Source organism: Vipera ursinii (genome assembly GCF_947247035.1).
Source record: "Vipera ursinii genome assembly, chromosome: 1".
Taxonomy (NCBI): domain Eukaryota; kingdom Metazoa; phylum Chordata; class Lepidosauria; order Squamata; family Viperidae; genus Vipera; species Vipera ursinii.
This window is the reverse complement of record NC_139512.1, coordinates 222,369,776-222,388,546: the sequence shown is the minus strand read 5'-3', so window position 1 is coordinate 222,388,546 and position 18,771 is coordinate 222,369,776. Positions and strand designations below refer to the sequence as shown.

Below are 18,771 nucleotides of genomic sequence, written 5' to 3'. Positions count from 1 at the left end.
TTTTCAGTGCCATTGTAACTTCAAAGGGCCACTAAACAATTACATGTATAAAAACATTTATATTTTAAGCTGTCAAATATTGGACCCACAGGGTCCCATACCTTCCTCCCCACCTGCCATCACCTGTCGGTTACTTACCCTTTGAAGATCTCCTTCTGGAAGCTCCAGAGATTGTGTTGAGGAAGGAGAGCAGGCCGCTCTGCCCTTCAGCCTCCCTGCCAGCTATGTGGTTCTGTCCCCAGAAGAAGGCACCATTTTGGGAGCGGCTGCAATGATGCGGGAGAGAAAGCCATGGTGGCTGCTGAGGCATATCTGCAGTTGGTCATAGCTTTTAAGGGGTCTGCTGTAATTTTGAATAGCCACTAAGTGACCAGTCGCAAGGCAAGGACTACCTGTATCTGTAAATCTGTATCACTGACAGCTATTTCTAAACCCTCTCTAACTCTCCCTTAGAATTAGGCAATGGTATTAATTATGCTTGGCTGATATCAACAAATAAAAGCTTAGAATCATAAGGTTTAAACGAGCTGGAGATCTCCTAATGTAAATCAAATTAAAAATATCAAATATGATCCCGCCTATAATTGATCTAATTCAGCATTCATTTTTTATGCAGTGTGACTACTTGATGGTCATTTGATATTTGAAATCAAGCACACCCTGTTATATGATAATCACAATTGAACTCTTTGCATATTTAACTGTGAAGACATACTCTGAGATTTACCAAAAATTGTTTTGATCAGTTCAGTTAATGTCACCATATCACACAACACTAAATTCTGTATGAGCTGACAACTTGTTATATCCTTGTCAAAATGTTGATGCTTCCAATTTTAAATTCATAATAGTGAAGACATAGCAAATGATAAATCCGGGCAAGGTTACATATTTTGCTGGGAAAACCAGCAACTATCTTGCTGGGAAAACCAAAGAAAATAAAACTGGGTAATAGGTTCTGTAAACTCGGTGAGATATGAATAGCAGTTAAATAAGACCAGATTTATGTGGTCATTAGAAGATAATGATCTGTTCATTCCTAGAAGAACGACTTTAATTACACAATTAAGGTTTAGATTGTTTTCATTATGCATAGGAGCGTATTACAAATTCAGGTTTCTCAGTCATTTCTTTCTCCATTATGAAATCCGGTTTGCTTCCACTCTAATTTTAGAAACCCCTAGTACTGTGAGTTACACAGATGTAGCACACATCTTATGTTTCAAAGTTAAACTTCTGTATTTGTTTGGTAATTTGCAATTTACTTGGATTTTTCATCAGTTACAAGATCAATAATACATTAAAATATATAGTGAGAATGTGTGCATCACAAAATATTTCAGCTATATTGAAATGGAAAACAGGGTATTTTTTAACACATAGGAATGATATAATGTAATCAAAGAATTCCAAAACATATTAAGATTATGATTGTGTTCCAGTAAGTCAGTTTCAGCTCTTAGCAGTTACATACCATAGTTTTTTGTGTGGTTTTTTTGCAGGATGATCTAAACTTTACCAAGTCCTTCAGGTCTTAAAATAGTGTAGTCGTCTCTGCTGTAAGCCCTTGTTGATGACAATCCTCTTTTTTGTTCTTTCCTTTCTTCAGAGAGCTAACTCTTCATATAGCATGTTCAAAAACTTTGATATTTTGAACATTTGTGCCTCAAGTAGGATTTGTTCTGTGATCCATTTGTCTGTTTTCTTGGCTATCCATGGTATTCTCAGGTGTCTTCTCCAACACCAGAGTTCAAAAGCACCAGTGCTTTTTCAGTCCTCCTTGTTCAAAGTGCAGCTTTCCCTTCCACAGAAGATCATGGGGGGGGGGAGTGGGCTAATGCCTCCTTAAGTAACACCAGCTGCCTGCAATTAGCACGAGGTAGGTAAAATGAGGACCCAGATTGTTGGGGGCAATAAGCTGACTTTGTAATAATGCCGCTTGGGGGGGGGGTGTGAAAGCCCTAACAAGCAGGCATATACATAGAATGAAGGCTACTGCTAAGCTTGTAAGCCTCCCTGAGTCTTTGGAGAAGGGCGGGTTATAAATGTAATAAAATAAAATAAAATAAAAATAAAATAAAAACACTGCCGACATGATTCTCATCTTTGTACTTAAAGATACAACCTAACGTCTGAGTATATTTCTCAAGGTCTTCACTGCTATATTACCGAATATTAGTCTGCAGTTTATTTCTTGTCTGCTTGTTCATTGTTTAATAACTGATCCTAAAAGGCAGAAACTGTTCACTACTGCAGAATCTTCATTGCCAAATTTTAGTCCGGTTGCTGTACCTATTGTTTTGTTTTCTTTATATTTAACCTTAGCCTGTGCTTTCTTTAAGAGAGCCATTTTGGTGTACTCGTTAAGGCAGCAGGCTAAAAACCAGGAGACCACGTCCCGCTTTAGGCACAAAGCCAGATGGATGACCTTGGGCCAACCACTCTCTCTCAGCCCTAGGAAGGAGGCAATGGCAAACCAGTTCTGGAAAAAAAACTTGCCCAAAAAACAGTCTCCAAGAATCAGACATGATTGAACAGAAGGAAAAACATTGTTTTCATTATACTCCTTTCATTACAGAGCTTGCAAATTATTTGCATTTTCAGCTATCAGAATAGTGCCATTAGCATACATGAAGTTATTGAAGCTTCTTCCTCTAATTTTAAACCCATGCTCATCTTCTTTAATTGGTACTTAATATTCACTTCAAATCAGCTGGGGTAATGGTATGTGGTTTAACTCTGGCAGCAGCAGAATAGAGTTGGCGTGACTTTCTTGGTCCTCTTTGCTTTCAACCAGCTGCTAATACCATTGATTGTAGTTTTATTTCGAACCATGTCCCAAAGTTGGGAGTAGGTGCCAATATGCTTCGCCGGTGCTCTTCCTTTCTCTGGTTTCTATTCCACTCACTCAGTGGAAAACATGAAGCCGGAATTCTTGCTTTGTGAGGTTTTTCAGGTTTAGAATTCTCTGCCGCTATTCAATGTGAACCCAAGGCCCTTGGGTGAAGTCATCTGTTAGCTTGGATCGTGCATCAGTCAATATCACTGAAGGTGGAGGATGGGAAAACCAGACAGGAACTTTCCATATACCGTTCGCTATTTACAGTGACAATTAATATATACAGTCACCTATGCTTAACAAGTTGTCAATTTACAGTTCCATGCAAAGAGTTTCAAATGGAGCTTTTTGCACTGTCTTACCTGTCCCTCGCTCACTTATGCAACTACTTTCTGTGATCTCACTTTAGAACTTGCTGGCATTCTAGAGAGGAGAATGGAAAGAAAGGAAAATAACTCTTTTCTGGGCTTCTTGGATTCCAGCACTTTTGTCACGTTATCTGCACTGACATCTGGTCTGTTGTTCAGAAACTACAGTTCATTCAACAAATCTCTCTCTTGGGTCCTGCTTGTTCCCGCTGGGCGTCCAGCTGCAGATTTCTCTTTTTTGATCCACACAGGATCATGAATCCATGCTATACAAAAACAACTCCAGCCAACAACCTCCTCCTCCATTACTTGATGCTTCTGTGCTTTTATATTTTTACAACTATAAAGCAGTTGTGCCTGCATCTGGGTGTTTTAATTAAACACAAAGCTTTTGGTGTCTGTATAACACTGAGCCTGGTCCACGGTGGGTAGGGTGGGGGGCAGGGAGAGAGCTTTAACCTTGAGGCCATTGCATAATCCCAAGTCTGTCAGGATACATCTTAACCCTGATCAGAACAGGCAATGCTGTCAGGATCCTTTCCTAAATCCTGGAGACTCCTGGGTCTGGGTCTGGTCGGGAAGGCCCAGCAACCTAGCAGGCTGAGTGGCTTGGGATACAAGGGTGATTAATTTCCAAAGAATTTCAAGTACTAGTTTTCAGCTCAGTTGAGATACCCCAGATCTAACACATGTGTAATTTGGGGGAATCTTCCTGGTCTACTGGCTCTTCTTTGATGAGCACTTCAGCTATGTCCAGGAAGATCTTTGTGTAGCTACATCTAGCCTGCCAACTGCACTCATTTTTGAATTGGTATGTCCCTTTTATGCCTTGGTTATTTTATTTGGACTATTCTTCAGGTTCTTCCTGCTTCCACTTGAGAAGAGCCAGCAGCTCCACCATACAGCAACACAAATTGTTATGGTTGTATCTTTTTTCACCCACGTGACACCACTTCACTAGTGATGTCACTGCACTAGTTTTCATTTGGGCTCCAAGTGCAATTTAAAGTGCTGGTTGTCACCTATAAAGGGCTTCATAACTTGGACCCTGGATACTTACAGCCAACTTTTTATGACTATTTTTGCTCATAAGTTTGCCAGCAGGATTGATTGGGCTAAGCAATTTCAAATCCTTCGAAATCCTGAAGACATGCCTTCTGTATGGCTGCCTCTGCCTTCAAGGATAGCATTCCTCCTGAAGTTTGTAAGGCTCCAATTTTGGCAGTCAACAGGACCCAGGTTTTTTTCAAAAGCCTAGGGGCAGAGTGACTTGTGATTCCACCTGGTGACTTATTACTTTTGTTGTCATTTCTCTGATGTGGATAGTTTGTGTTTTACTTAATTGTTGGCTAGATTTGTAAAATAATGTTTTCAATTCACTCTTGATTCCTGGCAACCAGCTGGACAAGTCCATGCCATTGAACACTTTCAGAAATGATTTTGACTTCTTAAAACTAAGGAAAAATGTGACTGGCCGAAAGCTAGCTGGCTTGCATGACTAAGGCAGGATGAAAACTCATAATTCCTTAGCTTCTAGTCCAATGCCTTTAGCCTTTATGCCAAACTACCCTCTCCTGGCTAGATCTGGCCTATTTTAAATACCGTATATACTTGAGTATAAGCCGAATTTTTCAGCCCACTTTTTGGGCTGAAAAATTCCACTTCGGCTTATACTCCAGTCAACAAAAAAAACTTACCGAGGACTTGTGCGCGGCCGAGGCTTTGGTGCTTCCGGGATTGCGCGCACCTCTCCCAAGCAGCCGCCGTCCGGAGACCTGCCGAAGTTTGGGGAGGTTTGGGGAGGTGCGTGCACACCTCCCCAAACCTCCCCAAACGTCGGCAGGTCTCCGGATCTCCGTGCCTTGCCTGCCTGCTTCTTTCCGCTGCGGAAAGAAGCAGGCAGGCAGGTCACGGAGATCCGGAGACCTGCTGACGTTTGGGGAGGTTTGGGCACCTCCCCAAACCTCCCCAAACGTCGGCAGGTCTCCAGATCTCCGTGCCTTGCCTGCCTGCTTCTTTCCGCAGCGGAAAGAAGCAGGCAGGCAAGGCACGGAGATCCCGAGACCTGCCGACGTTTGGGGAGGTTTGGGGAGGAGATCCGGAGACCTGCTGACGTTTGGGGAGGTTTGGGCACCTCCCCAAACCTCCCCAAACGTCGGCAGGTCTCGGGATCTCCGTGCCTTGCCTGCCTGCTTCTTTCCGCAGCGGAAAGAAGCAGGCAGGCAAGGCACGGAGATCCCGAGACCTGCCGACGTTTGGGGAGGTTTGGGGAGGAGATCCGGAGACCTGCTGACGTTTGGGGAGGTTTGGGCACCTCCCCAAACCTCCCCAAACGTCGGCAGGTCTCCAGATCTCCGTGCCTTGCCTGCCTGCTTCTTTCCGCAGCGGAAAGAAGCAGGCAGGCAAGGCACGGAGATCCCGAGACCTGCCAACGTTTGGGGAGGTTTGGGGAGGAGATCCGGAGACCTGCTGACGTTTGGGGAGGTTTGGGCACCTCCCCAAACCTCCCCAAACGTCGGCAGGTCTCCGGATCTCCGTGCCTTGCCTGCCTGCTTCTTTCCGCAGCGGAAAGAAGCAGGCAGGCAAGGCACGGAGATCCCGAGACCTGCCGACGTTTGGGGAGGTTTGGGGAGGAGATCCGGAGACCTGCTGACGTTTGGGGAGGTTTGGGCACCTCCCCAAACCTCCCCAAACGTCGGCAGGTCTCCGGATCTCCGTGCCTTGCCTGCCTGCTTCTTTCTGCAGCGGAAAGAAGCAGGCAGGCAAGGCACGGAGATCCGGAGACCTGCCGACGTTTGGGGAAGTTTGGGGAGGTGCCCAAACCTCCCCAAACGTCAGCAGGTCTCCGGATCTCCTCCCCAAACCTCCCCAAACGTCGGCAGGTCTCCGGATCTCCGTGCCTTGCCTGCCTGCTTCTTTCCGCTGCGGAACAAAGCAGCCTGAACGAAGCAGGCTGCTTCTTTCCGCTGCGGAAAGAAGCAGCCTTCTTTCCGCAGCGGAAAGAAGCAGCCTGCCTGCTTCTTTCCGCTGCGGAACGAAGCAGCCTGAACGAAGCAGGCTGCTTCTTTCCACTGCGGAAAGAAGCAGCCTTCTTTCCGCAGCGGAAAGAAGCAGCCTGCCTGCTTCTTTCCGCTGCGGAACGAAGCAGCCTGCTTGCTTCTTTCCGCTGCGGAACGAAGCAGCCTGCCTGCTTCTTTCCGCTGCGGAACGAAGCAGCCTGAACGAAGCAGGCTGCTTCTTTCCACTGCGGAAAGAAGCAGCCTTCTTTCCGCAGCGGAACGAAGCAGCCTGCCTGCTTCTTTCCGCTGCGGAACGAAGCAGCCTGAACGAAGCAGGCTGCTTCTTTCCACTGCGGAAAGAAGCAGCCTGCCTGCTTCTTTCCGCTGCGGAACGAAGCAGCCTGCACGAAGCAGGCTGCTTCTTTCCGCTGCGGAATGAAGCAGCCTGCCTGCTTCTTTCCGCTGCGGAACGAAGCAGCCGGCGGCGGAGGCTTGCAGAACGGCGGATCGGCTTATACTCAAGTCACCAACTTTTTCCAGTTTTTGGGGGTGAAATTGGGGGTCTCGGCTTATACTCGAGTCGGCTTATACTCAAGTATATACGGTAGTTTCTCTATCTTTGTACACCATCTAGTTCTTTGCAGTGATTAAGGCAGCTGATACAATGATTAATTAATTAATTAATTGAATGCCTCTGCTGCCTCCAGCTGTGTATTCTGATATAGGAAAAAAGCAAGGAATGCTAATGACCAGGTAGCTATTTACAGGAAGCTGCTGCCATATGAATTTGAATAAATAAATCTCAGAAGGAATACATTGCCAAAGACTCACTACCTGACTCTTCTTCTGTTTCATTGTAAGATGACATTCGTGTGTCATTCCATTTCTGAACACAGGAAGCTACAGTAATCACATGCTTCTTGGACTGTATGAGAGTGACCTTTTGTAAAACCTGTTAAATCTGATGCGTTGCTCCCCCTAATATGTGTTTAGATATTAAGAGGCAAAATATCACACAATGGAGAAAGTGGAAGAGTCTACCTAGAGTAATTAGAGGTAATTATAAACATGGCCCCAGAAGGCAATAAGATACAGTAGACCTCGGGTTACAACCATTATTGAGCCCAAACGTTTTGTTGCTAAGGAAGACGGTTGAGTTTTGCCCCATTTTATGACCTTTCTTGTCCTAATTGTTAAATGAATCACTGCAGTTGTTCAATTAGTAACACAGTTGTTAAGTGAACCTGGCTTCCCATTGACTTTGCTTGTCAGAAGATTGCAAAAAGGGGATCACTGCAACTGTCATAAATACATGCCAGTTGCTAAGCATCTGAACTTTGATCACATGATCATAGGGATACAGCAATGGTTGTAAATGTGAAAAACAATCATGTCACTTTTTTCATGGCCATTGTAACTTTGAATGGTCACTAAATGAACTGTTGTAAATCAAGGACCACCCGTACACTACATTGCTACTTACTCACAAACGTTTGGGCTGAAATGATTGCATAAAGAAGCAGCCAAAGTAATGATAAAAGATATATAATAGGAAGAAAGAAATATCTTAATATACTTCCATTTTTATCCTTATTTTATTTAAGTGCTTGGTTTGATGCTGCATATTGCTAATTACATTCATGATTCTTTCAGAGGAAAACTTAAATGAGGATACCTGCTTCAGTCATGTTAGTTTTAGAAAGCTGCCTGAATCAAAACAAATAACAACAGAAAAAAAGGATTTGAAAATGTTTTTTATTGTGATCAAGTAGGCATTCTGATAAAGCTGCTCTTAATAGTTCTTTGAACAACATGTATCAGATTAGAGCTTCTCTGTCTAGGTTGCCAAAATCTATGCAGCAACAAGGAAGAGTTTTCCATATCTTTGTTGCCATCTATTGGTTATTTGGATTTTTACTATCCAAATATGATAGGCCTGTAGTTTATTAATCAAAAAGCTTCATTGAAGAAGGTAAAGAAAATCTTTTAGAGTCAATCAAGCAATGTCTGGAAAGAAATCAACTGGTTCTCAAGGGCTAATGAGCAACCTCTGGAAAGATGTGCAAATTTGATTGGTTCTATCTTGCACTCCACAAGATTTTATATAATTTCAATTATTTTTTAAAAAGGTTTAGGCATACAGTTTGATTCAGTTTTTTATTTTCCTTCTTCAATATTCATATACAGAGGCAGGTGCGTGCACTAAAATAGCACAATTTTATTCAATATATTATGGTAAGCAATTATTAAGAGTGGCACTACTACATGGATAGATTTAGAAAGTAATTGATTTCCTCCAACAATATGTATATTTTTAAATTGATCTTAACTTAGTTTCTCTCTGTCCAAAAATCTTCTTCATTAATCTTTGTATTCTCATGGGGGGAGGAGGAGGAGGAAAGCTGTGTTTTGCTGCCACAGTGCTGGCTGTGCCCATGTTATGCTCCACATATGAAAGGACCAGAGCTTTGCACAAAACCACTTTCATCATTTTGGATTAAGCATCGGATCCTGTGGATAACTAGTCATGCAGTATAATTTTTGTAATCTTGCTGCAGTGAAATATATACAGTATGTAGCTCTAGTTTATATGTGACTGATATTTTTTAAAAAGCAATAATAGTATCTTGCTAATGACAGTCACACATTTGTATTTTAAAACACACAAAAGGAAGTCATATAGAACAAGGATGCATGTTTCATAGTTTTCTACATACTCTGAGGAGTACTGTGACTACCTCTGATTTTGTTTACAGAGGTATACAATAAATACTCATTTCATAATTATGATATATTTTGGATCAGCTAGAGCTAGATCAAGAGTGCTGGTTTCTGGATCTGCTGAATAGTTTTAAAGCCTTTCCTTAAATCCATAATTATTGCAAATATATTTCCAAAGGCAAAGCTTCTGGATCTTATTTGGCACCTAAATATTAAAATTTTGAGTTCTGCCACACAGTTTACAAAAAAAAAACAGTATTTCTGATGTCCATAGAGCTCAGAATGCAAAGAAATATGTATATTCTGAAGAGGAAAAAAAGGAATATATATTGATGTGTTTATGTACATAAATAATAAAGCCTGCATGCAGAATTTTGTGGGTCATATGCAGAGATATGTATGAACTACCAGAGAGAGGAAACCAAGATGGCACTTAAAAATCTAATAAAAGTATAATGGTAATATATTTTGATTTTCACTAGTCTCAGAACTGAATATATGAATATGAGTATGAATATTTGATATTTTGCACCTGTAACCAAAATAAATAATCTGGACCCACAAAGCAAGGCAGAAATTCACTTGAGAAAATGTTTATAAGCACTCCTGTAGACCTTGCCTTTAGTCTAACATTTATGCAGTCACACAAAGTACAAGAAACATTAAGCGACATAACTATCGTTACAGTATGACTGCTATATTTATAGTACTTAAATGTTTTCCTCAAGGCACATTTGCCACTGCTTCTTTTGACTTAGGTCTGAATGTTATTCTATTCTATGTACAGCGCATGGAGCTGCTTTTCTGATATTTGCTTGCAGTTATGCACATGCATAAAAAATTATACTTGTTTCAAGCCACCATATGACTTAAATTTGTGGCCCCAAATCCACAACATGCAGAATATTAGAAAATTATTTTGCCTCCATGTTCTGTGCCTATTTCCAAAGGTGTAATCCTTTTCTGTGCAAACATCTGTTAAAAAAAAGGACCTTGTTATTAGGATTCATGGTGTAAGGAAAACCAATTATCGTGATCAGTTATATTTATAAAGCTCGCTGCCCAAATGTTATTACAAAAGTATTTGCAAACTGAGAATGTTTAATACATGTCTACTTAATTCAAAGTTGTCCCAATTCACATGTTATTGGGCACACTTTAAATAATGCCTGCAATAAAATTTATTCAAGACAACTGTTATCAACCCCCATTTCTTCAGATGCTATTCATCATATATGAACAAACATTTATTGTTAAAGGTACTGTGTGTAAGAAAATGAAAACAACAAGTATGCATGTAGATCAAAATGTAAATTTTCCTGCAAGTTTTGCAGCATTTTATAGCTTTTCAAATACTATTTTTTTTTAAAATAATGTGTTAAAAAGTTTCTTCTGGTTACTAAAATTAGTGATTGTCAACTCAATTACATTTGGAATAAATTTGTCCAGGAATAGTTTGTAAAAAAAATGATGAAGCATTCAGAGGTATTAATATCTCAGTGAATTTAAAGAAAAAAGAAAGATATTCACATTTTTAATCCGTTCATTCACACTTAAGTATTAATATGTGTGATGGCACATAATAGAGATGTGACGCATAATTGTACATTGACATTGGACTGTACTGAGATTTGTTCATCTCAGATACATAGCTCAGGTAGGGTGTTACAAAGCAACCTGAGAATTTATATTTGAATTACTTCATTCAAATTCATTCGAATTCAGCAGCTTAAGTCCACAGGAGACAGGACCTGAAAGCAGACTATGCAGAGAGGCCTCAGAGACAGTCCAGCACATAATGGCAGGGTGTAAGGTGCAGCAGGAACAGCATACACTGAACAGCATAACCAAATACAGGTAGTCCTCAACTTACAACCACAATTGAGCCCAACATTTCTGTTGCTAAGTGAGACATTTGTTGAGTGAAGTGGACAATTTTGCCAAGGGGCCACATGAGAAACTGGGGCTGTTGTGAAGGCCTGAAACTGATCTGATGTTTTCAAACTCCATCACTTCAGCTCCTCAGGCTGCTCCAGGCAAAGGGTGAACGCTGTGCAGGAGAAGAAAACTGTTTTCTATCTTTGCCCTCTCATAGCCACCAGCCATCTGAAGGAGCACACAGTGACTGGTTGGAGCTGGGCCCATCTCAGCTTCCTCTCTTGCCCCCTGCTGCATGCTTATTTACATCTGATTTGTCATCTCTGATTGACCACAGACGGGCCTGACAAGGACAGCCAAAGGGCCAGGTGCAGCCTGGGAGCCATAAAATGTCCAAGTCTGGGCCATAGCTTCCCAAGTCCCACTAGGAGAAGATCATAGAGAATAAGCAAGTGAAGGTCCTGTGGAATTTCTAGATCCAGATGGACAGATAGGTACTGGCCAAAGAACTAGACATCACGGTAGCGGACAAGGACCAGAAGACAGCGGTGATTGAAAGATGTAGTAGTGCCAAATGACAGCAACTTCATAAAGAAGGGGTATGAGCAGCTGGAGAGATCAGGGCCTGGAGGAGGTACTGGAGAGCATGGGAAAGTAAAGACAAATTGATCCCAGTGGTGACAGGAGCATTTGAGGCTGTGACTCTTAAGCTGGGAGAGTGGCTCCAACAGCTCCCAGGAACGACCTCAGAACGGCTTGTCCAGAAGAGTTCATTGTTAGGAGCAGCTAAGATACTACACAAAACTTTCAAAACTCCCAGGTTTCTGATAGAGGACCTGGGATTAGGGAAGACACAGACCACCCATAGCGGTGAGAAGGGAATTATTATATATGAAATATGTGATAAATTGAATAATCCCCCCAAAGTATGTGAAAAATCTTGAATATTAGAAATGTTTCAGATGTAGAAGGGAGCATATCACTCCCTTTTTTTACTGATTTTACATGGATTCTGATCCCATTTATTCAACTGCAATGCATTATTACTAAACTTCTAAGTAAGTATACTAAAATTTTTTTACAGCTCTTACAGTTTATAATCAGTGTTTCACTTCAAATGAGTTGGGAGTCAACCCACTAAACAAATATACATTTCATCCTTTCTCTAGTCTAAAACCTATATGTGTTCCTGGCAAGGAGAAAGTCTGTGTTTCACCATAGATTTTGCTGTGGGATTTACATGTTTTGACAATAAAACAAAGGTAAGTAGAAAATAAAATATATGTTATGCCGTTACTTTAGGAAATATGAATGTCAATTTTTGGTGTGGGAAAAATTCCAGTTTTCATATTTCGAAGGGTGGAAGATGAGAAACTGAGCCGTGCTTTGGCTGAGTAAAGGGAAGGGGCACTCTGTGGGTAGACTGGGAAAAACGTGGTCCTTCAGTATCTGTGGTCCCGCTGCTCCTCTGACTTACCTTGAGAATTGGGAAAATGTCTACCTGATACATGCTTGTTTCTCACAGAGGAAGCATAACAAGAGAGGGAAACAGTCTTCTTTCCTTCCCCTCTTTTGGACACAGTTCTTCCCATCGGCCTTCAAAACTTCCCCCATTCACCAGAACAGCTCAATGTATTGATTAAAATGCATCTCTAGAAAGAACACGATATTGAACAATTGCTCAGTGAAGAAAGTTCTGAAACATTTGAACGATAAATCAGACTGAGTGTTTTGCAACATGAATATGGTAAAAAAATCATTTCAAAGATAATAAATATATGACACTACATTTAAAGAGCTATTGGAAACACTATATATATCAAATAAGCTATATTTAAACCGTGCATCGGATTTAAGGACTACAAATTTAGTTTAAAGGGAGAACACTTGACTTATATCAAATTAGTTAATTCACTTTCATTCACAAAAATATAATTGCCTCTTTAATACCTTTTTCAAATGTTTAACAAAACAATACGTTTAATCAAAATTCTGCTTTAACTAAATCAATTTATTAGACAAGTCTCTGAAATGCTGAACCACAGCAAGCAAGCTCATATTCTTTCATGAATATAAAGAACAGAACTTCAGATCTAGAAATCCATTAAATAATAGGAGGAAAAGTAAAGAAGTGATGGAGCTACTATGAACGTATTCTTTATTTAGTACTATAAAAATAAATATGGTTAGTTTATAATATATACCATATAAATATTTATAGCAAATTATTCCTGAGAATATACAAAGCATAGCCATTGGTTTTATTCAAATTAAACTGAGGCCAGTTTTACCTTAGCAGGGCCGCTGTTCTGTAGTGCAGATGAATGCCAGCATGTTGTAGTAGTTCTTTATTATGCTAATTGACTAAAATTGGGAAAGTCAACAAATTAATTGAACAGTATCTGATTCTCATAAAATATGAAGATATAATTATAACTAAGATGACTGGAGTTTCTATCTAGAGGAGGGAGATCATTTGAGTTCCTGATTACTTAGTAAGTGTTTTAAATTGATTTTCATTAGAATAGTTGAGTAGTAAGCTATCCAGAGCTGGAGAGCAAAAGCTGGACAGCCTACACTTTTCAAAAATAAATAATCAACAAGACCTATCATATGTTGCAAATAGAATAACCAATTTTACCCCATTCAAGGAAATCAAAACATACTGGCCTGATAGGAGGAACTCCATAAATTTAATCATAAATACCTGGGTGCATCATCAAATAAAGATTGATGAAGTGTGCCCTGGCTATCCTTAGAGAAGCTGCAATATAACAAAAAATGGGTTGTGGGTTCTGTGGCTGCTTCTCCACAAGGGGAACAATCTTAGCTCTTTAGGAAATTATTAATATTTGCCCTTGAGATGTTGGGAGGGCATGAAAATATCCTGATGTTAGCTCTTTTTGGAGTGAGGAATGTTAATGGATTTAAATACCTTGCTGGCTTGAGAAAAAAGGCTTTTGATTACTCAGAAAGACATTCCTGGCTAAGGCAGACTGGTCCAATTGGCCTTTCCAGGCTCTAGTACATTGTTTGACTGCAGCAAGTGCACGATCATAACCCATCATCAAAATAATCTTTTTTGAGAAGTCATAGAGTTGACATTTTTGCAAGGATGATCTTGTTTACACATTGATTCCTAATTAGTGTCCATAGGCAAAGTACACAAATCTTCCACCTAAAGCTACAACTTTAGCCAATGGGCAAAATGCTAAGAATTCTCCATTTCCTTGCAGAAGATTCTCTGGAGATTTAAATTTTCTCAGCTCAAGGGGTCATCAGATGATGGAAAAACTCGAGTTAAACTTCTTTTTCAGAATATTGAAACAAAACAAATTGAGACAAAGGTGAGTACCATACTTTGCTGCATAAAGAATGTACACTATAAATAGAAAATATATCAAGGTATTTTAGGGTTCTAGTTCATATTATAGCATGATTTCTCTTTATTTCCACACAAGATGGATTACCAATAATCAATCAGCATTGTTCTTGTATTTATTATATCTTATTGTATTGAGCTGAGCTATTATGTGACAGACATTTCGACTTCTATTCATGCATGTACATTATTCAATCAAATATTAAGAGTTGGTGGTTAAGTAATAATTGTTTAAAGAAATCAATTATGTATGATTTTCTATCTAATCACATTACTTCTATTTATCAAATTCATCCACTGTCCTCACAGTAGCTTTTCACTTACTTGTCTTCCTTTCTGCCTCAAAAAAAAACCCTTGGTAAAGAAGTAAATATGATTCACATGATTTAAAACACATATAAGTATTCATAAATTTTCAGTCCAAATTATAACAGCTCATTACTATTCTATCTTCAATGGCGTTGGATGATTTCAGACGGGATGGTCATTTCATTTGGTAGCTGGGAACATGTACACTTACCGGTATTTACACATAAACGACAGTCTCATGTTTGCATTTGCAAATGCATACATCCCCTCATTTTCCCTTCTTAGTGATATTAAGTGGAGTTGGTGTTGGGAGGAAGCCATGAGATTTCATGGCTTATATTCCTAGTGATCCTGCCTTTCCACTCCATTGCCATTCTGTTCTGCTCCAGTCTTTTTTTTAAAAAAAAAAAATCAACATCAGAGATAGTTGCCTGGCTAGCATACAAAAAAAAGGTAATTTAAATTTTCCACAAGCCACATTTTTATTTTTTTGTACATAGAGTCAGTCAATGTTCTATGGACCTTCAGTCTTTAGGTAAACAAAATGTTATGCAGGTGAATATTTAGTTCAACAGCTTTACAATTTACCAACATACCTCATTGGTATATTAGTGTATTATACTGAGTTTTCATAATCCACCTCACAAACCATTTTCTTCCTATTGAAATTTATACAAATGTTCACTTTTTCCTATGTAGTTTGAGATTTTCTCTAGTTGCACAAATTGTACCAATATAGGCACAGTAACCTTAAGGTGATGCCAGGAGAACAAAGAAGTTGATTAAGCCATCTGATGGGCAGAGTTTTCCAGTTTTCATATTCAAAAACTGCTAGGATGGGGCGAGGAGTAAGGTGGATAATTTGAACATTTATTATTAATGCAGTTAGTACTGTCACAATGGCCAAGTTTGTGATGGGATTTGCAGTTGCTGGATAGCAATGTGTTGCCAATAATGAGATACACATAATGAGATCAAACAATGTGAACTTCATTCCCCTTGAGGAGACAAGCTAGCAAAATATCAGAAGAACAAAGCAGATGCTCTTGTAATAATTGTTCCCTTTTTTTAAAAAAATGGTCATTTAAGTTGTAAGACTATAGGAACAAAGTAGACAATGTAGAACCTTCAAACGACTCTACCAAAACTTGTTTCTTATTTCTTCTCCCAGCTATGTAGAGAGCATACCCAAACAAAAAAAATCTCAAAAGTTTTCCAGATTCTCTTAGAACCTGGAAACATTCCTAGGCTTCTATTTCCTTTGGAAATAATATTTAATAGTCTTTTATTATGACAGTATTAGATAATATTTACTCCATGGTTAGGATTCCTGCGAAAAAAATCCATTTAACAGCAGAAACTATGCCCAAAGGAAGAAATATTTTACAAAGCGTAACTCCTGAACATTATGCTACCTTTGACTGAAGTTGTAAAATCATAGAGGGAGAAATCAATATCACAGTGAGAAGACTTTGGTGGGCTGATCCTGTAGAAGAAAAAACAGACTGTGGACTCTCAGTTCAGCTTCAGACAAATGACACTCTTAGATTAGGGCAAACAAATAAACCAAAAGATCTCTATGGGATGGCAATATTGGGGTGAGTTTTTCAGGGAGCTGTTAAAAGAGAGACAGGCAAAAAGCAGAATAACAGACTTGGAGGTCTTGTAGTCCAACCCTCTGCTCAAGCAGGAAATCTGATACCATTTCAGACAAATGGTTGTCCAATCTCTTCTGAAACATCTCCACTGTTGGAGCACCCACACCTTCTGGAGACAAGCCGTTCCACTGATTAATTCTTCTAAGCAGCACGGATTTCTTTGTGAAATCTGGATTATGTTTTGAAGGAAGTTGACAATATGATTAAAATATTAACAAGAGCAGTGGTAAGGCTATGACTAATGCATCAAGTTAGAATCTTTAATTAGGACCGATATATTTGTACCAAGGAAATGCATTCTTGCTGTGGTTTGAAATAAGTTCTGTCTCAAATTCTAGGAGTTTTATCTGGGTAGGAGTAGGGGATAGTTTCTTGCCTAATTCATCCTAACAGAAATTAAGGCTACCATATTCTTCATCATCTTATTATTTGGATTAATATGTAGTCCATAAGAAAAATGTTTTCAGACTATGATCCTTTTCTCTGTAATCTGAGGAACCATTTTCAATACATTAATACATGTGGGCTGAAAAATTAAAACCCTTATTCCTGGGAAAGGGATTACATCAGTGAAATGCAAGAGAAAATTGAGATACTAGAAACAAGGTGACAAGAGCTTTGCTCCTGAGGGACCACTTTTCTCTCATTGTGTCTGCCTGCTCAGTAAGACCACTCCAGGTGCCTTCAGTTAAACAATGTCATCTATTGGGACTTAGGACCTGGACCTTGTCCGTTATTCTGTCCTCTTGTGGAGATCCCTGAAGCTCTTACCCTGATTTTTTCCCTCAAATAATCTTTGAAATCTTAGTTGCCATGCTTGGGGATAGAGTGGTTGCTTAACCCTGATCAGTTTTTCTTTGGAGTGTCTTGGGAGGAATCAGTTTTGTCCTTCAGGATCTCTCATGATTTTTCTCTCTGTTTTATTGTGTTTTTTTTTATAAAATAAGTCTCCATCTGGAATCAGGCAGCTTCTACATAGAATACACACACACACACACACACACACAATCACTAAATAGATTCTAGAAGAAAAAGCAAAACATGAACTATTAATGCTTCAGGAGTGTAAACATCATGTGGAATTAAAATTTAAACACGTTCAATATTATTTGCACATGTTTAATATTGAATAGGAAATCTATTAATTGCATATATGTTGTCCAGCTCTCAATGCTGACTTTAAAACTCTCTATGAAATGCTATCCTGCATATATTGATTTAGAAAATGCTTCACCTTCCTCTTCCTATTTTCCCCCACAACAACAGCCCTGAGAGGTGAGTTGGGCTGAGAGTGACTAGCACAGAGTCACCCAGCTGGCTTTCACAGCTAAGGCAGGACTAGAATTCACAGTCTCCGGGCTTTCTAGCTTGGTGCCTTTACCACCAGACCAGACTGGCTCTCCTAAGGAAGAAGTGCTATTTTCTGGTAGCCAAAAACATTTTCTTGTCTCTGGATGAGTTCTTCTAGTTCTTGGTAGTCAGGGAGGAGATTTAAAAAAGCTGAGGAAAAGAAATTCCAAAGAATGAATAAAACCTTATTAAACCTCTGTCTGGCTACTTTTGAAACTGTTCAACTGTTATCATCTCAGAGGAACCTTCACCATATCTTGAAGATAGCTTTGAGCAAAATCTGGTGATGGCCACCAATATTCCAAACATTGCTAGTTATATCAAAATGCTTTTGACTTTTTTTTTGACAATCCAATGGCAAATTTAAAGATCATTTCTTCATTTCAGAAGTTTCATTTCAGATGTTTCTTCAGGAGATACTTAGTGGCAGCACTTGTGATATAAGGTGATATTTCTTCATTAGTTCCACGTCTCCAACAAATGTTCTTCCTTCCTTTATTCACCCAGTTAAACAGAGAAGAAGCTTAGCATAGTATAATAATATACTGAGCATTTTTCCACAAGATATTCAGAGTGCAGAATGTGTGTGTGTGTGTGTGTGTGTGTGTGTGTGTGTCTGTGTGTGTGTGTGTTTTCCTCTCAGCATCTTTTGCACTTGGACTCATAGTTGATAAGCTCAAACCTCAGCAGCAGCAGCACAAATTAAATTGTGCTCACTACATCAGACCAATTATCTTGAACATTAAAATACTAACATAATATTTTCAAATGAGAAGATATATATTAAAGAAAACCATCTTTTGTTAAACTAGAGAGCGTAATAATCTGTAGAAAAAATATTACTGATGCTTTTCATTTCACCTTTTCTGTTTTTCTTATTTTCCTTTCAGGAACTAGAATGTCAGGATTTGACAGCAGTTTTAAACTGCATTCATTCATTTATAGCTGCTAAAGTTGCATCGGTGGATCCATCATTTATAGACAGCCAATTCATTGCAAGAAAATATACTTACAGTAATTAAGAGAACAATGTGTTGTGATTATAACAGATAAATTATTTTCTTAAAGAAAAAAAAATTCATGTGCATTACTACAATTCCATGTAATTTTATAAGAGATCTATAGTTGTATTATCAATAAAAGCTACTAATTTTCACATTTGATTCTTCATTATTAAAGCTGATGAGTTAAGTTTTTATTCAAACTGAATCAGTTTATTGCCTAGCACTTAAAAGAATATATTCTTAATATAATAACTTGTAATCTT

General features: G+C 39.2%; 1 protein-coding gene across 1 annotated transcript in view; it reads left to right on the top strand.

The window, feature by feature from the left end:
* The window catches only part of SNTG2 (syntrophin gamma 2), a gene marked incomplete at both ends in the record, with an annotated part of 268,909 nt that extends 250,383 nt beyond the window's left edge, over positions 1–18,526 (top strand). The window contains 3 exons of the mRNA XM_083356584.1: positions 11,975–12,067; positions 14,042–14,152; positions 18,395–18,526. Of these exons, the coding sequence (XP_083212710.1) occupies positions 11,975–12,067; positions 14,042–14,152; positions 18,395–18,526 (336 nt within the window). The remainder of the gene's footprint in view (positions 1–11,974; positions 12,068–14,041; positions 14,153–18,394) is intronic.
* Positions 18,527–18,771: the final 245 nt, after the last annotated feature.